Source organism: Hydra vulgaris, chromosome 07, assembly GCF_038396675.1.
Source record: "Hydra vulgaris chromosome 07, alternate assembly HydraT2T_AEP".
Lineage (NCBI taxonomy): Eukaryota > Metazoa > Cnidaria > Hydrozoa > Anthoathecata > Hydridae > Hydra > Hydra vulgaris.
In genome coordinates this window covers 31,699,470-31,722,500 of record NC_088926.1, presented here as the reverse complement: position 1 = coordinate 31,722,500, position 23,031 = coordinate 31,699,470, and the positions used below count along the sequence as shown (strand labels likewise).

Genomic DNA, 23,031 nt, shown 5'->3' with positions numbered 1-23,031 from the left:
AAACAACCCACCTAACAACCTACTAGTGATTTTTTAAACAACCCACCTAACAACCTACTAGTGATTTTTTAAACAACCCACCTAACAACCTACTAGTGATTTTTTAAACAACCCACCTAACAACCTACTAGTGATTATGCTATTTTGGTAAATTGTTCTTTTAGATAAATAAAACCTTTATCTAAAAAAATGCATTTTTTAAATGCAAACTTCACATCATAAACTAAAAAGAAACTTAAATAGAACAAACTTCATTGTAAAACAATATTAACTATTTTTAAAACAAAAAATCTTTTTAAAACATAAACTCGTTTTTTTTTGCAACATCAGCATTTATAAAATACGCTAAAGCAAAAGATAAAAAATTATTTGCTTTATTCATATCATAAAAATTGTTTTTTTTTTCATTCTGTATTGTTTTTTCTTTATTCTGTATTACAGCCATGAAAGTATAACAAGGCATTCTTTATCAATTATTGATTATGTTTTGATATTTTGTTTTGATAATTTTTATCAATTTTATTCAAATTATAGGAATATTTGAGCACCAATTTCTTGACCTAAAATGCTTGTAATACAAGCAGTCTTGAAGGAGTTCAGGAGGTCTAAGTCAAAGAGTTTCATAATATGCTGTGAAAGTGTAAACAAAAGTGTACGATAAAAAAGTATTAAAAAATTTCGACAAAATAACTTTAACAGAAAATTATATAAGACTATGACAAAAAAAAAATTAATTTCAGTATAACTAAAAAAAAGTTTTTTATTTTAGATTGTTTCATAAAAATTACAATCAATACCGTCAAGTGGGGTTACTTTGATAGGTTTTTGTGATTTTTTTTTAAATTCTGATAAAATTTTAATAAATTGCTGCTGTTTTTGGTTTGGAATATACCAAATGATCTCTCCTTAACAGGAAAAAATGCTTTTCAGAAATATCAGAATCTGTCTTGTATTTTTTTTAAAAGCCCAAACAGTTATCAATGTAACCAATAGCAAATGTTCTTTCGATCAAATATCAAGTTAATCCCACCACAGGGGTTTCATTAATAGTTTTTTAGGCTTTTGAAAATAATTTATAGACCTAGTAAACCTGATGCTATCCAAAAAATTAAAAAGTTTGTTGAAAATTTGACAAAAAATATAAGACATTATCCTGACATTGTGTTGTCATAGCAAGTTCTTTCTGGGCCACCTCTGGTCCATTCTTAATAAACATTTTGAGACTTAAATACCACCATAGATAGTAGGAATACTCCAATAGCATTTCCACAACATATGATGCTAACGCAACTCTTGAGTGCTGCATTTTACGTTCAACTCTTTTAAGTCCTTGTCAGCATATGATTGATTTTGTGCCAGGGTTATCTGAAAGATTAGTCTCTTCATAGTTAGAAATGTTACAATTATAAATGTTAAACATAGTTATAAATGTTGAATGGCTTCTTATGTCTTTTCTAATTGATCATAGTAAGCATTCAGTTTGTTCACAAACCTCTAAAGGTGATCCATGTTAATCCAACAACAAGCATTTTCCAATCACAAAGAATGTTTATGGTCTTCATAAGGTGATTCTCGCAACCAAAAGAGAGTGCAACTGGATGTCCGACTTGTTTTCCATGTTTACCTTTCATTCTGTTGCACAATGTCCCATATGGAATTTTAAACGTTTTAGATGCAGCAAACTCATAGTACCCTTCCGGCAACATTGAAGGGCCACTGACTACTGAGTTTCTGAATGTGAGCGATAAGCACGACTCCTGCCCTTCTTTATGTAGGTCCACATACTATGGATAGGTAGGTATGTATCTATAGGTATAAAAAAACATGTTGTTATAGTATTTTATTGTTTAGAAAATGTTTTTAACACTTTCATACACTTTTTTATAAATTTTTTTTATTTTTAATAACTATAATATGTTTTTTACCTGTCAAATCAATTTTATGAAATCTTAGTACATTTTTGATCAGTGTTTATTTATTTTAAACCAAAGACAGTGAAAATAGAAAAGATAATAAAATAATATTACAAAGATATTTTAAAGATAATCTACTGAAAAAGTAACTCCAAAAAAATTATCAAAGTTACCCCGGGTTTTAAAGTAACCCCACTCAACGGTTGTGGACATAAAACAGATTCGGACCATTTCCTAAAAACGTTTTTCTTTGAAAACTTGTAAGGGTCATTTTTCAAAATATAGTTCTGGTTCAATGATCCAGTGTCCTTGTGTGTTACAAAAAAAGTTCCTTGATGATAGTGATGTTCCTTGTGTGTTATATAACAAAGGGTATTTTAATAAAAATTCAGGAGTTGAACTGAAAGAAAAAGTATCTTTTGAAAATTCATAGTAATTTTTTAAATTCAATAAAAATTTTTTAATAAAACAATGACCTTCTTGCAATTTTAATTTTATACCCAAATTAAGACTACATTTATCAAAAACATGCAGAGAAGAACAACAAAAAATTACATGCAATATATCATTTACCTTACTTTAGGTTTGATGGGTTAAAATTACGATATGTTAGGATTACTTTGGGTTGAGTTAAGTTTAGGTAATGATTAATTTATGGTTATTTAGACATATCTAATATCATTTCATTTAACAAAACTTAACAAATACAAGAATATTCCTTAATAAAATTGAGACAATCAAATTTAATATTTTTTAAATTTTACAAAACTCTCAATACAGAAATTTCTCTGTATTAAGCCCATTATTATTATATACAAACTATTTATTATATAATAAACTCTAAACAAAATGCAATGTTTAATTAATATTTTAAATTAAAAAAAAGTGCCATTTTTCAGAAAATTTAATCAAAACTTTAGTCAAAATATTTGTTAGTTAAAAGTGATTCACATTAACAAAAATTACAAAACAACAATATTAGATAAAAATCTAACCTGATTGGCCCAGTACAACTTTCTACTGAATGAAAAACAACTGTTTTTTGTTCTGAATTCTGATTTTCAAAATTTAATGAAGGAGCAAGTGGCTCTTAAAAATAAAAAATGTATTTAAATAGTTACATTTATTATGTTTAAAAAAAATAATAATAATAAATCATTTAGCCTTTTTTTTCATAAGAATTTCAGTAAAAGATTGAAATTTAATTAATAAATATTTAGCTGCAAAAGAAGAAAAAAAAGAAGCAAATAAAGAAAAAAAGGAACATGTTTGTAATCTTTAGTATTGGCTAACTTTTTCTTCTGGCAAATAAAAAAAAGATTTTCAACTTTTGAAAAATTTATTAATTTTTTTGAAAAGTGATAACAATACTGAAATGACAATAATATAGTTTAAAATGTGATCACATTTTTTTATGTCTACCATCTTAAAAAATTTGACCACATAAATTTGTGTTTGTCCTCTTATAAAATATGATCACATCAACTTATGTTTGCCATCTTGTAAAATACGATTACATCATATTTATGTCTGCCATCTTATAAAATATGATCACATGATCTTTATGTCTGCCATCTTATAATATTTTTTTTTTGTTTTTATGTTATTCACCTCTGTAAGGCCAAGAAGGCCACTACATATGAGGAGGTTTCTTAACAGTGGTTATAACCCTCTCTCAACTCTATAACTCCGAAACACAAACCTTGACGAACAAGGCCGCTGCGCGGAGAAACAAGTTGAGCGCGGTACTACCAGGGACATGGTGGGGATCGAACTCGGAACCTCTCGCTTATGAAGGGAGCACTTTACCACTACACCACTACCGTAATATATGATCACATCATCTTTATGAATGCCATCTTATAAAATATGATCACACCATTTTTGTGTTTGTCATCTTATAAAACATTTTGAATGTTTTTATAACTAGATATGCCAAATAGGACAAAAATTTCACTTTAAGTTAATATACATAAACAAAAAATATATTTATTCATAAAATATCAAAATTATTAAGAACACAAAACATTAAAATAATGTTAAACTAAAAAAATATAATAAACTAAAAAAAAAAAACAACTAATTTATTACCATTATTTTTATTTTATATTAAATTGATATATTAATTTAAATAATAAAAATTTCAACAATATTATTTATTATCAAAACTGGATTACAATTATAATTTTACAAATTTTATATTTAATTAATATATATATTATTACTAATTTAAATATTAATAGCGCAATGAATGTTATTAGTGCGCATAGTTACACCTATTGTTCGTATTGTTAATTACGGTTCTGTATTTGTAAAATACACTTTTTCTTAGTTTTTAAGTAGTTTCTAGACTTTTTTTATGCGCGGTTATATGTTCCATGCGGTCTTTCGAGTAAGTTCAGCAAGCAAATTAGAGCTGATTTTTATTTTCAAGAAGAATTTATGTTGTTCATTGTTTAAAATAAAAATTTAAATAATCGTTTGTTTGTTGTTGGTTGTTTTTATTTTTCTAATTTTTATAGCCTGTTTTCATTTTTTAGAAGAAGTTACAGCTAAAATGACTGGTAAAATTGTTTTTTTAGTACAACGTTTCTTTTTTAGTAAACTGTTTCAGTTTTGTCGTTAGTCTTTTTAGAACATTTTAAACAAATATTGTTTTATTTTCTAAAGCAGTTAAGAGGAGCTGATGGCTTTTTTAGTAAGTTCAATTCAGTTTCTTATTTATAGATTAAGATTATTTTTTGTAGAAAGAATAATGAGAATAAAATTTTATTTATGCATTTAATATGAAAAGTTAAATAAAATAAGACTGTTGTTTGTGGTCATGTAAGTTTATATACATAAGTTTGCGTTAATTCCAATCTATTATATTTCTCTATATCTATATGTAATAAGGAATAAAAAAATTTAAAAAAATTCTTCTGGAATTTGTCAAAAGAATGTTGTGTTATGCTTCATTTTAAGGTATCTGAATATGTATCTATTAGAAATTTTTAATTTTGTTCTTAAATGGTTTTAATTTTTTCATTACAATGTTGTGAATTGTAGTCTGCATTCTTTGTTACATTAAAAATAATTAATGCTAATAAATGTTGTTTTATAGTTGTTAAAGGTGAGATATAGATCTAGAGCAAGATTCATCAACCTTACCAGTCAAGCGGTGTATTGCTTTAAATCTAAGTGTTGTCTAGCCTTCAATATAACTATTCTGAAAATACATAACATTATCTTTGATAATTTTTTGCGTAATGTTATAGGTAACAACATTACGCAAAAAATTATCAAAGATAATGTTATTTTTATTATCTTAATGGCTTATCTTTATGTTAGCGTCTGTTGTTAAAAATGATTAATAGGTAGTTTCATTACTAGAATTCACTGCTTTTGTTTCTTAATATAAATAGCACAGTGAATATTATTACTATTATTATTAGTGCGCATAGTTACACCTATTGTTCGATATTAGTTACAGTTCTGTATTCTGTAAAATACACTACTTCTTAGTTTTTAAGTAGTTTCCGGACTTTTCTTAACCAAGTGTTTTCTTAAAGAAGTCACAACCTTCCATGGTACGAGTTCAAAATGTTTAAGTAGACATTAGGTAGATAATGTTTAGTAGCTTGAAATGATAGGTAATATAAAATCTTTTTAAAATTTTATGAGGTAATTAATTCATTGTTATCTTTTTTTTAAATTGTACTTTTAAATTTAAAGCTTTGTTATAGATGTTAATATTGAAAATATAGATTACTATTATTCTTAGATAGGGTCTAGCATTAAAAGATATTTATGCGTAGTTTCATGCTTTCCCATGCTTTTAATAATTGGGATAAAAGCCATTTTGTTATAAATAAAATTTATCTATAGTATTGTTAAAACCTTTGATTTGGAAAAAATGTTTCTGGCTTTTTAATAAATGTATAATAATTTCTCTTGCATGAATGAATTGTGGTTTAGGATATAATTGTGTTATTATATGTTTGTTTTTCTATATTTAATATAGCATTAATCATTTTCATACATATTTATTCAAGTTTAATTGTTTATAATTTATTAAGATTTAGATTATTAGAAAATTCATGTTTACAGAGTTGTTATTAATCATAATTGAGTTGTTGTACCAAGAAAATGGAGGTTTATTTATAAAATATACTATATATACTATAAAGAAAACTTTGGTTTTCATATGTTTTCACTAATAAATAGTTCTATATATATATATATATATATATATATATATATATATATATATATATATATATATATATATATATATATATATATATATATATATATATATCCTTGGGGTCGCGGCAGCGTCATAGTTTGTGTGTTGGAGGAGGGGGGGAGGGGAAGGAATTTACAAACCCGCACTAATAACCTGTTTTGTATTGTACATAACGCATTTATAAGTTTTATTATGCGTTTTGTCCAATGTTTTCTCCCAACACATGAACTATGACGCTGTCCGCGACTCCAAGGATATATATATATGTATATATATAATATATATATATTATTAGAAACATTTTACTGTTTCTAATAAAAAAGGATATTTGTTTGTTTCTAAATTTTTTTTATTAGAAACAAAATAAATTTTAACTTTTTTTTATAAGTCTTTGCTAATATGGTTGCAGGTTTTTCTTAACTTTAATTAAATAAACTTAAGAAAAAGTAATACAAGTGTATTCCTTTTGATGATGGCAAATTAATTTTATTTTGCATTTATTTGCATTTATATCTTATATATATATATATATATATATATATATATATATATATATATATATATATATATATATATATATATATATATATATATATATATATATATATATATATATAATATCATTTATATCATTTATTTGGTTTCTTTATTTTATAATTTTTCGAGTAATATTTCTTTAGTTATTCATTAAGTTTTTTTATTTTATTGTTAACTTTAGAGTAGTAAAAAAAAGAAATAATTAGTGTTGCTTTGATAAATATGTTTAATGAAAATGATGACATTGAAATGGATGATAGGCTAGATGAAGTTATGTATTTACAAGATGATGTAAGTGCTATAAGGCGTGTTGAAAATAATCGTAGATGAAATGAAAGAAATAGACTTAGGCAAGATGAAATTATTCATTTACAAAATGAAAGAAATAGGCTTAATCAAGAAGAAGTTAATTGTCGCCAAAATGAAAAAAATAGGCTAAATCAAGGCGAAGTTAATCGTCGCCAAAATGTAAGAAGATCTGTTGGACAAAGACGAATGTATTCTATAGCAAAAAGTAAGGCTATTCCAGATTATAATTATTTAGGAGAAATGAATCAAATTTATCAGCACTGTGGTGCTAAGAAATTTCCAGATGAAACACATTTTTTATGTTGCCATAATGGTAAGGTAGCTTTGCCTCCACTTTCACCTTTTACACAAGTTTTACAAGATTTATTTACAGGGAGTTATGTAGATCGTAATGCTAATGTTAATTTTTTAAAACATATTTGAAATTATAATGCTTGTCTTTCTTTCACTTCTTTTAACGCAACTGTAGTTCAACCAATAAATCATGGGCCTCCATGTTTTAAAATATGTGGCCAGATTTATCATCGTGTAGGTAATCTTAGGCTAGATCAAGATATTCCACCAATATATTCTCAACAACATATATATGATCCACTTGCAGCAGTAAATTTTATAATGCAACAACGTGGTAATAGTCTTTGTTTACATGATTTAATGTTTCAATTGCAAACTATAATTACTGAACAAAATCCATTTGCTCTTGCATTTAAAAACATGGCTAAAGTAGAAGATGAAGAAATTCGAAATTTGTAGATTTGTATAAATTTTTGAAGTAATTTAGAATTTTTATTAGAACCCACATCAACAACAGAAACTGCTGTTGCAGTTTCTTTATCAACTGCTGCTGCAGTTAATGGTAAGTGGTTTGCAGTTTTGCACATTGTATTTGTGTTTTAGCTAGTATAATAACTAATTTGACCCATTCTTTTTATTTATTTATAGTAAGAGTAGCAGCAACAACACTTGGTAAATGTAGGTTTGATTATTATCACTATATAATAAAGTTTATTATTAAAACTTTTCAAAATTTGTAGATTTGTATAATATTAGAAGTAATTTAAAATTTTTATTAGAATCCACATCAACAACAGAAACTTCTGCTGCTGCAGTTAATGGTAAATGGCTTGCAGTTTTGCACATTATTGTATTTGTGTTATCTTTACATTTACATATATTGCTCTGTTATAAAATTGTTATTTTAATATCATTTATTTTTATTTCAGATTTATCATACCAGGCATTTATCGAATATAGGAGGTGGCACAATGGACCCACATCCTACAGAGCGCATGGTGTGTGGGTCCGAAATGGCGGACAGGACTACTCCTACCCCTTCTTCCATTGAGGTAGTGGTGGTCGCCGCAGTAAAAGAAGGAGGGGAGGGGGAGGAAGGGGGGGGGGTTACATACATCTACAATTAGTATTTTGTAGGTTATAATTCTACAAAATACTAATTATAGCTTTTTTTTCAATTTATGCATTATATTTTATTTTCCTTTTTTGTATTATATTTTGTATTATATTGTATTTTTTGTATTATATCTTTGTAAATTTTGTTTGTATCATATTTTTGTAAATTGTTTTTGTTTGTAAATAGAATTTCTTTTTTTGTTTTGAGTTTTTTTTTTTTTTTTGTTATCCTCTTACCTGCACTTAATCTTTTAGATTAACTTATTTAACTAAATAAAATTGCTTTTATTTTTTAGGTCTACTTTTAAGTAAATATGTTTCATCGGTCAATCCTAATTACCTGATCTGTAATCTTTATGGCCGTAAATATATGGGGTGTTCAACGTTAACTACATCAGGGTGTCCATTCTGCTGGAAAAACTGTGGAAAAGGTTGTTTTTGAAAAACATACTGGAAAAACTGGAAAATATATTGTTTTTAGCATTGTAGATGCTGGAAAAAACTTTTTTATCAATAAATGTTTGCTGTTTAGTATTCTGTTAACATTCATTGATCTTTCAAGATTATTTATTTCTATTTTATTTTTATATTAATATTTTTATTTATCAAATTTCAGATTGTATACATTTATGTTTAAATTTTTTAATTTTTGAGTGGACACCCTGTACATGTTCTTTGGTATTTTCTGAATGTCAACTGACCCGTTTTACAAGTTCTTTTTGCGAGAAAGGCTTTAAAATATAGTGCATGGGCCATTTGCTATAATAATTACAGTTTTATAGAATTAACATGTTACCTCATAAACTAAGTGTTCATATCTACCAAAAACGAAAGGTTGAGGTTGACAAAATAATTCAAGTTCTATGGCATTTTTAAAAAATAAAAATAAAGCATTTTTAGTTATAAAAATCTTAAGTTGAAAGTACAAAATTTATCTTGCGACTTTCTCATCCATTTAGTTAAAGCGGGATTATCTTTGCTTCTGAGATTATATCTAAAATTAGATTTGAAAAAATTGTTAACTTAAGCTTAAGCTTAAGTTAACAATTTCTAATTTTTTAACAAGTTCTAATTTTTGCAATGGGTTTCTATATATTTCAAAACTATTGAAATTTGATTCTGTCATTATTATTCACTTATGTATTATGTTACTAAATACTAACTAGACCCGTATTTTACGGGTTACTTTATCTAGTTATATTAATTTATAATTACAAAATAAAATATTTTTTAAATATATTTTCTGTTTTTATAAAAACTATCTATAAAAAATAAAAAAATCACCAAAGTTAAACATTTATAAAGAAAATCTATTAAAATAAAAAATAAAAAAATCAAACCATCATAGGGCAATGTAATATTAATCATGGATGATGGACCTTTAGCAATAGTTTCTGCATTTACACAAATTGTGTAATTTGTACCCGGAGAAAGTGATGAAATTAATACTTGAGTAGAGTTTCCCACATTTGTTTCATTACCATCTTTAAAAGTTAAATTATAAGGTTTAGAACCACTATAAACAACCTACAAAATTAGAAAAAAGAATGAAAACCTTTTGAAGCAATCAATTTTTAAAATTTATTTCTAGTGGTATATTATCAAAGATACAACCCTCATTTATTCAAAGAATGTTGAAATATATTTTATAACTAAGTTAAACAATTAAAAAACATAACAAAACAAACAAAATTTATATTAATATATTTATTGCAATAAACAACTTAAGAAATTACTTAAAAAAGTTTTTCTGAATAAAAGTATTTATTATTAATTTTTTTTTAAATTAAACTAACACATGGTGATTTTAAAATAATAGGGTTCTATCTCCATTTTTTAACTATTTATTTAATTATTTTAAAGCTGTTGTTTATTTTGATAAAATATATGTTTTTTACGTTATTTATGTTTTATAATTAATCTTAGCATATTAATTTTATAATTTTTAAAATTGCTTGTTTACAAATTAATCGTTAGTTCCAACTTTGTTAAATAAGGTTGAAAACAACAAAACATGTTTTTAAATATTATATAAATAATAATAATAAGATTAATATACTAAAATTATATAGTTTTGAACGCAAAAATATTTATTTACGATAAAAATTGGGAAACAAGACCTTGTAATTCTCATCTACCATTGTTATATATATGATATGCCATTTTGTCTGATACCAATTTATAATAATTAATAAATGATAAATAACTGTTATTTATTATTTATTAAGTATTATAATGATAATAAAGTGTGTTACAAGCAATCAATTTAACAAACTTGATATTTTGATCTTTTAATTCAACAAATTTAACAAATTTTAATTTTAAAAATTTAAGAGAGTTTAAACAAAATTTGTTAAGTTCTCTCAACATTACAAAAGGGAGCAAGGAGAACCCTATTATTCTAACGTCACAATATGTAATATGTGTATATTAATATAATTTTTAAATTTAATTTTATTTTTGATTATTACTATTACTATAAATAATATTACTATTTTTTTTATTATGATTATTGGTGGAAGTATGAATTAAAAAAATTTAATACAGTGTATCGTCGAACAATGCCATTCAGCTGCTTTGGCTCATTCCATCTTAATAAAATATTTCTAGTGGAGGTTACATTAGCAGTAAGATCTTCTGGTTCACTTGGAACTAGAAAATACAAAAACAATAACAACAAACAATTACTTGATTGATTACAACGTTATAAATGTTATTGTTCATAAGCAATCAATTAATTGATTGATTATAACAATGTTATTGTTAATAAACAATGAATAGCAAAATAACAAAATTAATAATCAATGACAACTAACATAATTAAAATTTATCAAAAATTACAATCAGTTATTAACTATAATCAAGATTGTCAATTATGATAATCCATGATCACACTTACTTCCTTCAAAAGTTGTTGCTTCTACCCATTCACTCCACTCACCTAAATTTTTTCCATGATTGGTAAGAGCATTTACCTTAAAATAAAAATTTAAATGAAATGAAAATTAAAACAACATTAAAAATGTATAAAAACATTTTCGTATTTTTTTAAATTATGAATTCTTTTATAAAATAACAATTATTTATCTAATAATAATAAAAACATGTCATAATTATTAAATTTCGAATTCACTTTCTTTGTTTAAAACCATACAAACAATATTAATAAGAAACAGTATAACAAGTTATATTGATGAATAGATTTCAAAGTCCTCATGTACTAGTGTCACTTACACAAAAAACATGGTGACACATATCAAGGTTTTGTGTTATAAATAAAAATTACAAAGGGGTTTTGTAAAACATGAATATGACTCAGTAGTGACTCTATCTAAATGTATTGTCTATAATACTCCATACAGAAATAAAGTTTTTAAAGAAAAACAATTCATTTTACCAAAATATTATTTAAATAAGTGTCTGCCGATCCTCTAGAGCTTTAAGAAGAGATTTCAAAGCCTGAAATTGATTTTACAAAGGAATTGATTGTACAATACAAAGGAAGTTTTCAATTATAAAATATGATCAGATCAAATTTATGTTTGCCATCTTATAGTATACAATTACATCAACTTTATGCGTTCTACCTTATAAAATATGATCACATCGTCTTTAAGTCTGCTAACTTACAAAACATGTTTACGTCATATTTTATAAAGCAATTAAAATTTCTTTTTTGAATTATAAACTAATAAACAGAATTATGAAGAATTCAATTTGCATTAATTGTTTTAATGCAATAAAACCCAATATGATAATTTTTGTATAGAATAAACAACTTCTTTTGAGACCAAAGCTTAAATACATTTAAAGAATTATTTTTTGTGATAAAATTAAGGACAAATGTTCAAAGGTTTTGAAAGCATCATTTTAATATACAAAACACAGTTAGGGAGTGGGATGAGGATTTTTTTGTAATAAAAAAAGAAAGGAAAGTTTAATACATATCCACCATTTCAATTAAAATGAAGAATATGTAGTAAAAATCTTCAATTGTCGTATTCATAAGAACTACTTGTTGCTTTTACAGTTAGCATACATGCTATCATACTACATGCTATCAGCAAAAAGATGAGGAAAGCTTTTATCATTTTCTCTTTTGAATTCTAGTAGGCAATTATTGCAATTTATGGTTGGCAAATAACCATGGGTACCCATTTCCATAGCAACACAATCTTCAATACAGTTTTTTGAGAAAAAAGTTACTTTTAAGATTTTTCCCTAGCTTGATTAATCACAGTGTCATGTTAATTTTTTAATAAAATGTAAGGACCTGATTCTCTCGGTTCGAAATCAAACCATATATAAAACTCAAATGTGCATTAAACATTAATTTAATGTATAGCATAAAAAGCATGTTTGTTTCTTATTTGACTTATCTCAACACAATTAGACCTAATCATTAGGTCAATGTCAGCACAATGACACCTATTTATTAGGTCAATGTCAGCACAATGAGACCTAATCATTAGGTCAATTCAGCACAATGAGACCTATTCATTAGGTCAATGTCAGCACAATGAGACCTAATCATTAGGTCAATGTCAGCACAGTGAAACCTAATCATTAGGTCAATGTCAGGACAATGAAATGGGTCACCCAAAGCTTGATGGTGATCTTACTAGATCACCATCAAGCTTTGGGTGACCCTTTAAATATTCAACTGACCCTTGAATATTTAACAACTCCATAACATTTGAAAAAAATTTATTTAAAAGTTACTGTTAATGTTACTCAAAAGAGGTAAAATTTTATAAAAGTTTTAAAAATAATAATCCTATTTTATAAAAACATGTCAAAAATAACTATTTAAACTGTAAAAAACTAAATTTTTTTGTAAAAATATTAAAAAACGTTTTTATGCAATAAACTATATAAAACAAATACTATTTTTAAAAATTTCATAAAATTCTTTTGAGTACTAGGTTAATGTAATTTTAAAGAAATTTTTTTAGAATAAAATAAACTTTTTGGGAAAAAAAATTTCAGAACCTGAAAATATTTTGTATTCAAAAATTTTTTAAATTCAGTGTTATTTTATTACATAGAGCAAACTTAGGGGTGAACAGGAGAAATTTTCAAAAAAAGTATAAAATTAAAAAGTTTTTAAAAAATAAAGAAAAACGGTACAGATAATATGTATCTAAGGATGCAATTAAATTTTGTCCACTTAAATTGACTTAAATTTTCCAGAAAATTAAGAAGAAACCAAAATCAATAAAAAAAATGATTATGCCCCTACCCAAACCCTAATTTGATGTAGCGACACTCCCTTAAATGTTAAACCTAGTCAGTCAATTTATGTACTGAATACCCACAGCTACTTATTTCAGTTCGACAATATTAATGTGAATCTAATGCTGCTATCTTTTATATATATATACATAAAATATATATATATATATCTTAATCTTTAATGTAACAATGTAAGGCCTACTAAGTAAAAAATAGTTTCAAAAGAAATTACCTTAGGCATAATACTATTTTGATTAACATACAAGTAAAAAAAAAAAAAACTTTTTTGAGCACTGGTCTGTTTACCTTAAATTCATATTTCTGATAGTTTTTCAGTTGTTTAACTTGAAAAGTAAATATTGGTGTTTCAAAATGTATTTTGAAAACTGAAAAAGAAAGCGAAGTAATATTTGATGAATTAAACTCTTTATATTTAAGAGTGTAATTGGTGATGATTCCATTGGAAATTTCCGGACGATGCCATGTCAAATTGATGTTTTCTTCAGATATTGCGGAAGCAGTAAAATTTCTAACAACAGATGGATCTAAAATTAGATAACCATAGAAAAATTAAAACAAAGTATAAAAATGATAAGTATGAAATAAAATTCAGTTATTTTAAAATCAATAATAACAAAAAAAAAAAAATTATAAAAAAAAATACATGTTAAGAAAAAATATTTAAAACATAAAGAAAATGATACATTAAGTCAAAGTAAAACCACTCAAATAAAGTCAATGCACCCAATTCAATATCATTGTATTTTTATTATTTTGAACTAATTTACTCCCAACAGGGCTGCAAGCAACCACTATTAAAGTTACCAAGCAACCACTATATAAGTTGAGAATTACAAGACAACAACGAATAATGTTAAAGAACATGAAAAATGTTATTAACAAAGTTAATAACATTTTTCAGAAATAATGTTATTATCAAAGAATAATGTTAAAGAAAATGAAAAAAATTAACAAACTTAAAATTAATAAAATAATAAGGCTTAATAAACTGTAAATTGTATAAGTTGGGGAAAAGGTATACAAGTGCGAGGAAACAAATCAGATAAATAATAGTTTTTAGAGCATGAAGTAAAAAACACAGTAAAAGAATACAACTTTGCTGAATGAAAAGCCATGAGAAATTGATATTTGGTTAATGAAACAAGAGATAATGTTTTCTACAAAAAGCGTACCATGGTTGCTACAATGGTTACTATCATGGTTGCTGCTCATTTGAGAAGCAACCTTGGTAGTAAATGTAAAAAAAAGAAAAAGATGCAGCCTTACAATAATGGAACAGAGGTTCAATCCAGGCAGGTAGACAGGATTTAGCTACATTTAACATCTTTGGACTAAACAAGAAAGAGCATCATTAAAAGAACCAATCCATAAAACATCCTGATCCTAACAACAACAACAACAACAAGCTATTTATTTTCTGTAAATCATTTTTACAATAGTTTTGATAATAATAATAATAACAATAAGAGTAATAATAATATATTATAATAATATAAGATAAAAAAAAAGTTAATACAAATTATAGTAATTGTAATAATAAGTATTTTTACAATAATTACAATGAAAAAATAATAATAATAACTAATATTATAATGGTAGTTATGAGCATAACATTATTTGTTATAATAAATTAATGATTTATTAGGATGGTCATGCAGAAATCTGATCAAAGGAGTGATACCAATTTTTAAACATAATATAAGTAATAATAAGCAAAGACATTTGACATTGAAATTGAAGACATTGAAACATTTGGACACATAGATTAAAGCACATAAAACATACATTAAATCAAACATGTAGAAATCATAATTTGCAGGTTTTATTAATAAAAAAAAAAGAAAGAAAGAAAAAGTGCTGATGATAATTGTAGTAACAAGGAAAAGAAAATTAAAAGAATATTTTAATCGTAAGGATGTCTAAAAGTTAGAATAAAAAGTTTTTCAAAATTTTTTTAAAATTGATATTGTTTAAGATGGAGTAAAGGTATTTTAGGATATAGTTTTTTGAACTCATTCAAAATGCATGGAAGGCTCCTGTTCCATTCACAGACGCACTGATAAACAATAGAATTTTTACCATACTTCTGGGTTTTAAAAGATGGTAAATTTAGTTTTCCATTGTGTATATTTCTAGTAGAGTAGGAATGTAATGGTCTACTTTCTGAGAACAAGTTTGTGATAGGAGATGGTAAGTTTTTATTTAAGGAGTCAAAAACAAAAAGAAGATTAGCATACTTTACTAGCACTGGAAATGTTGGAATGAAAAATTTTTTGAAGGACTTTGATGTATCAGATTTAATTAGTTGGAAGTTTATTATTCTAATGGATTGACGCTGAGAAAAATACCAACTTCTTAATGCGATAGTTTTGTATTTTTCGTAAGATGATATGAGAATAATGCGTAATAAATATTTTTTAGTGTAACTTTATCAATATAATGACAAATTATCGAAAGCATTCTATCAGCTCGAGTTTCTTGCTTAGTTCATCAATATAAAAATTCCATGAAAGAATGCAATCAATTAATACACCAAGATAATTAATAACTCTTGAAGGATGCAGCCGTTTATTATTAATTTTGATTTCAACATTTTTAAAGTAAGTTTTTTCTCGGAGATGAAAAAAAATAGTCTTTTCTGTGTTAAGACATATTAGGTTAGCATTTAATCAGTGAACTTTACCTTTTAAATCCGAATTAATATTTTTACATAAATGATACGATTTGTTGATGTGTAAGAGATTTGTATCATCAGTAAACAGATGAACTGAAGAGAAGTGAACATAGTTGATTAGGTCGTTAACATAGATTAAAAATAAAAGAGGACCTAGAACAGAACTTCAAGGAACACAAAACTGATTTATTACTAGAATTGAAACCATTAATACTTACAAATTGTTTTCAATCTGAAAGATGAGATTAAAACCAGCCTTTTACAATAAACAATTTCCATAATAATTTAATTTATTATAGAATATTTAAAAATTAATATTTAAAATATTTATAAATATTTCTATGGTTTTATAACACATCAATTATAGTAAATAAATTATATCGTTTTCTATTAACTTAAAACACCCCCTGCCTAGGCAAAGACTTAAGAGGTAAACAGATTCAATATGTTGACCAGCCTCGCACCCCTTCTTTATCTATTAGGCTGGTGTAGATGTATTTTTAATACGTTGTTTCCAGTTTAGGATGTTGAATGCTGGATCTTCTTGACTCAATGCATGGGTTTTGCTTGTATTTCTGTTTTTATGACTAGGCAACTCATTCTATTATCTCCTAATGATGGTACAGCTCTAAAACTCACTTTTATGGTTCTGAGGCCGGCTGGTAGTCAGGTTACCCGAACTCTGTGGTAGCTCTCAGAGAGGCTGATTCCATCAACAGCTGAAAAATATCAAAGTATTAAAAGCGCCATGTTGCGCATGGATGGTGTCCCTGTTTGTACTTTTGGTGTGCATTGCGGAGGCCACATTTGGAGCCCTTTGTTACGGCTTAGGGTTTATTAGTAGTAATAAGGCATTTGCTTGGGCTATTAAATGGTGTTCTGAGTACTATCTATGCTTTGAGTCAAGTTCTTCAATCTAATTTAAAAATGAATAAAGTACCAAAAACTATAAAACACAAAAAACCATCATCATCACCAAGTTTTCTAAACCAATCAATCACTAATATTCGTGGTCTTCGAAGTAACTTTTCTTCTGTTGAGTCTTATCTCTTGCAAAGTTCACCAGACCTACTTGCTCTTTGTGAGACTAATTTGAGTTCGGCTGTCTCATCTTGTGATCTTAGTGTTGATGGTTATCTTCCTCTAATTCGTAAAGACTCCAATAGTCACATGCTTGGCCTGGGCATTTACATTTGTAAGAATTCACCCATTGGTCGTGAAACTAGGTTTGAATCCACAGACTATTCTTTCATATGTTTCCTTTAGCACTCTATTGCCTTTCTCTTTGTTCTATATCGCTCTCCTTCATCTCAAGACTGCACTCTTTTTGATCTTATTTCTGATCATATTAACCAAGCCCTCTCTCTTTATCCATCAGCTAATATAGTTGTTGTCGGTGACTTCAATGCTCACCACTCTGAATGGCTTGGCTCTACTGTCGGTGACTCTGCAGGCATTAAAGCCCACAACTTTTGCCTTTCTCAATCCCTAACTCAAATAGTCATTTTTCCAACTCGCTTTCCTGAAAACCCGAATCATCTACCTTCTCTACTCGACTTATGTCTTGTTTCTGATCCTAGTCAGTGCTCAGTTTCTCCACATTCACCCTTAGGTGCTTCTGATCACAGTTTGATCTCTCTAAAACTAATATCTCATTCTTCTTCATCACCTGAATCCCCCTATTATCGAACCTCTTACAACTACAGTAAAGCTGACTGGGATTCTTTCCGTGATTTTCTTTGTGATGGCCCTTGGGTAGAAATCTTTCGTCTTCCTGTCGACAAATGTGCTTCTTACAAAACTTCGTGGATTCAGGCTGGCATAGAATCTTTTATTCCCTCTCGACAATTCCAGGTCAAGCCTCACTCTCCTCAATGGTTTTCCTCACACTGTACTGCTGCGATTGTCAATCGAAACTGTTACTTTCGTATTTATTAACAAAACAATTCTCCAGAAAACAGACGACTGTTTATTACTGCTAGAAACAATTGTAAAAAGGTTTTGTCTAACGCCAAAGCCTGTTATTCTCAGGTCATGAAATCTCGTATCTCCTATCAAAAATTAGGCTCTCTTGACTTCTGGAGAATCTTTAATAATATCAATAATAAGGGCAAATCTATAATTCCACCTCTCTTGTATGGTTCAGACTTTGTCACCTCACCTAAAGACAAAGCTCAATTGTTTGCTAAAAACTTATCATCAATATCATCTCTTGATTCCACTAGTTGCGTTCTACCTGATATTGCCAACAAACAGGTTGATCCATTGCTTGACATTCATATCACTCGAGCATCTGTATCTAAAGTGATTTCCTGCCTAGACACTTCTATAACTTGTGGCCCGGACAACATACCTGTTATTGTCTTGCAGAAGTGTTCTCCGGAGCTGTCATCTATACTCTTAAAACTATTCAACAAGTGCTTATCAGAGTCTTGTTTTCCAGCCTGCTGGAAAGCGGCATCTGTTATCCTATCTTCAAAAATTCTGGATAGCGATCTGATTCGACAAACTACCGTCCCATAAGTCTTTTTCCTATCTTAAGCAAGGTTTTTGAATCTTTAATTAACAAACACTTAATTTCTCATCTTGAATCCTATAACTTACTTTCTGACCATCAATATGGATTTCGATCTTCTCGTTCTACAGCTGATTTGTTAACAGTAATAACTGACAGGTTTTATCGTGCATTAGATAAAGGTGGAGAGGTGAAGGCCATCGCTCTTGACATTTCATCTTCATCGTTCTTGACATTAACTCTTACTTCCAACCTTTCTTGGAAACCATATATCAAATCAGTTGGAAAGTTAGCATCTGCTAAGGTTGCATCTCTTTATCGAGCTCGTCGCTTTCTTACTTCGGATTCTGTTCTCTATTTCTATAAATCTCAAATCCGGCCTTGTATGGAATACTGTTGCCATATCTGGGGCGGATCTTCTAATGATGCCCTTTCTCTTTTAGACAAGGTGCAAAAACTCATTGTAAACATAGTTGGACCTGCTCTTGCAGCCAACCACCAACCATTATCACATCGTCGTAATGTTGCTTCTCTTTCTCTTTTCTACAAATACTATAATGGGCACTGCTCTAAAGAGCTAGCGTCTCTTGTGCCATCTACTAAAATTCATTCTCGTGTTACTCGTCATTCAATTAAGTGTCATCCTTTTTCTGTGACTGTTCCTAAGTGCTCCAAAAACGCTTATTCGTCTAGTTTTTTTCCTCGAACATCAGTTCTTTGGAATTCGCTTCCTTCATCTTGCTCTCCTGATTCATATAATTTGCAATCTTTTAAGTCGTCCGTCAATCGTTATCTTGCTCTACAATCTTCATCTTTTCTCTTTCAGTAACTTCCAACTTTAATTAGTGGCTGCTTGCAGCCTTGTTGGAAGCGAAGATGTTAAAAAAAAAAAAAAAAAAAAAAATTTATATTAAAATATTTAAATTAAAATATAGTTAGAATATTTTTGAGAATGCCGCTTAGGTATTAAGATTAATATCCTAATAAACCTAGAGACTGCTTAGAAGAAACAATTATCAGCAGAGAGACAAAAGACATTAGCCTGAGACCTGCTAAGAGAAATGCTAAATGCTAGAGCCAAACCATTTAGAGCGATGAGCATTAAAGTCAACTATATTAACAATATTGGCAGAGGAATAAAGAGAAAGAGATTGGTCAATCGATCAGAAATTAAAAAATTTAAAAAAAGGGCTGTCTTGAGAAGAAAATAAACAAAGAAAAGGTGATGGAGTGAAGAGGTGCTACGTGGAAGCACATAAATAGTCAGAGGATTCAAACCTGATATCTTTATTTTAATTTTATTCTGATTCACTCAAAACAAGGCTGCAAGCAACCACTATTAAATTGGGAGTTACTAGAAAAAAAGAATAGAGTTATAGAGCAAGGCAACAGTTGACAGAAGACTTGAAAAGTTGAAGGTTGTATGAGTCAGGAAAACATGAAGATGGGAGAGAGTTTTAAAGAGTTGAAGTGCGGGGAAAAAACTAGACAAATAAAAGTTTTTAGAGCAGATACAGTAGAGCAGATACAGAAGTTGAGATGATAGCTCCTTTGAGTAGCGCCCAGTTTTTGTAGAAAAGAGAAAGAGATGCAACTTTACAACGATGGGAAAGAGGCTCAAGCTTAGCAGATAAAGCGGATCCAACTAAGTTTACAATGCATTTTTGGACCTTGTCTAGAAGAGAAAAAGCATCATTAAAAGAACCAGCCCAAATAAGACAACAGTATTCCATACAAGGACGAATAGGGGATAGGAGATAGAGAATGGTATCAGGAGAGAGAAAATGGCAAGCACAATAAAGAGAAGCATCCTTAACAGATGCTAATTTAGCAAATGATTGTGTTTATGGTTTCCATGAATAGTCATTAATAAATGATAAACATAGAGGACATAAGAAAGAGGACTCAGTGAGTCCTCTTCTTTACGTCTTCTATATTAATAAATGGTTGTCATTTATTAATATAGAAAAGCACAAAAAGAATCCCAGTAAGCTTTAGGGTAGTAGTAAGTAGTGCAATGATAGGGTAAGTCCAAAAAGGAAGTACAAGATAAAAGATATAAAGAAATCATTGCACCACCTAAAGAAGAAAAAGGAGAAATTGAACACAAGCTAGGATCAGAGATCAGACATAAATCAAGAAGTGAAGGTAAATGATTAGGGTTATCAGGAAAACAGCTCATAAAATTACCTGAGAAAGAGATTGAGAAACGCAGAAATTATAGGCTTTAGTACCAGCAAGGTCAGTGGCATTAGAGTCGAGCCATTCAGTGTGATAAGCATTAAAGTCATCAATAACAACAACCTTGGCAGAGGGGTAAGGAGAGAGGGCATGGTCAATTTAAACAGAACTTAAATCTAAAAGAGTGCAGTCTTGGGAAGAAGGAGAACAATAAAAAACAAAGAAAGGTGATAGAGTGTAGAGGTGCTAAACGGAAGCACATGAAAGAATGGTCAAAGGATTCAATTCTGATTTCACAACAAATAGGTGAATTGATGCGCATAGGTGAATTAATGCGTATGTATAACCCCAAGTCAAGCATGTGACTGTTGGAGTCTTTGCGAATCAAAGGATAGTACCCATTAATTGGAGAATTTTGCAACAGGTAAGATTTAACTGATGAAAGGTTGCTTTGCAGACCACAAATATTAATAAATAATATATTTAAACAGTTAGGTGGTGGGGATGGTTTTTCATGTTCAATATTTTGGGTTATTTTAGACATGATTTAAGTTTAAAGAAAACTTGATTCATTCATAGATAGAGCACGGCCTCCTAAGCAATGAGTTATTCAATTTTCTCAGTCCTGTTAATTAACCCTAGGTTGTAACATAGGGTTTCTTATGTGGCCTCGACAATGCACACCAAAAGCATTAAAAGGGACACCATCCATTTGCAACATGGCACTGTTAATACTCTGATATTTTACAGCTGTTGATGGAATCAGTCTCTCTGAGATCTACAACAGAGTTCGGGAAACCTTACTACCAGCCAACCTCTGAACCATTAAACTGAGTTTTAGAGATGTACCCTTATTAGGAGATAACAGAAGGAGTTGCATAGCAACTATCAAGGAGGCACAACCAAAAACCTATGAGAAGAGTTAAGAAGATCCAGCATTCATCATCCTAGGCTGGAAATAATGCACCACAGGTTTACATTTACACCAGCCTAATAGATGAAATAGGTGTTTGAGGGTGGTTAGCAGAATCATTCTGCTTACCAATAAAGTCTTTGCCAAGGAGGCCTCCAACAAGACAGTAGTTATATGCAGTGAACATCTGCCATCTAAGATGATAATTTTTATCCACACACCATCTCTAGCTCTTACTCAACCAAGAGGCAAAGAAATTTTAGCTGGATACAGTTAACATCTACCCAAGATGAGTACTTTTGTGACACAATCTCTAGCCTTTACTCAACCAAGAGCTTAAAGACAGGGGAATTTTAGCTGGATGCAGTTAACATCTGCCCAAGATGAGTATTTTTATCGAGATACCATCTCTAGCCTTTTTAAGTTAGAATTTGTTTCTCCTAGCCTTTGGCTAAAGAAGCACACTTTACAAGGCATCAGGGCATTGGATTCGCAGTACTGGATTACATAGTACCAGTAGCAGGGTGATTGTTATGATCCTAAACCTTACCTGGAGTAATTAAAAAGAGTTTATTCCTGCAATGGTACCTTAAAACATTGGGCATGATATTTTGGAAATGTATTAGGAAAAATATAACATCTAACAAAATACTACACCTTTTCAAGATGTGATTGAGAACTTGAAAGTTGCAATTAAGAAAAGTAAGATGTAATTGAGAAATACAACATGTAATTTAGAAGTCGCAATATGAAATTAAGAAACACAACATGTAATTATGAACTTTTAAAATGTAATTGAGAAACCCAACATATAAATAAGAAATCGCAATATGTAATTAGAAAAACAAAAGTTGTAATTATGAAATCGTAAATGAGAAGACATTATTTGTAATTGCAAATTCACAATTCAAGCTTAAAAGTCATTATAAAAGATCTTCTTGGACATGCATTTTAATAAGTTAATAATATCAAATTCAGCATTTGTATGCACCAGCAATACAGTAATACAGTAATGGAATTGAAAGATCGTTATTTTATTTGTCAATACACTATGAACAGAAAGTCTGTTCATAGTGTATTGATGAAAGAAAACTT

The 23,031-nt window shown here is 28.3% G+C and overlaps 1 protein-coding gene across 2 annotated transcripts in view; it reads right to left on the bottom strand.

Moving 5' to 3' along the window:
- Positions 1-23,031, bottom strand: part of LOC101237339 (receptor-type tyrosine-protein phosphatase delta) — a 544,974-nt gene that overhangs the window by 93,762 nt on the left and 428,181 nt on the right. For both annotated transcript variants that reach the window (XM_065801637.1, XM_065801638.1), the window contains exons 18-22: positions 13,939-14,177; positions 11,297-11,372; positions 10,943-11,049; positions 9,738-9,924; positions 2,909-3,002 (exon numbers count right to left, since the gene is read on the bottom strand). In XM_065801637.1, coding sequence (XP_065657709.1) covers positions 2,909-3,002; positions 9,738-9,924; positions 10,943-11,049; positions 11,297-11,372; positions 13,939-14,177 — 703 coding nt within the window. The remainder of the gene's footprint in view (positions 1-2,908; positions 3,003-9,737; positions 9,925-10,942; positions 11,050-11,296; positions 11,373-13,938; positions 14,178-23,031) is intronic.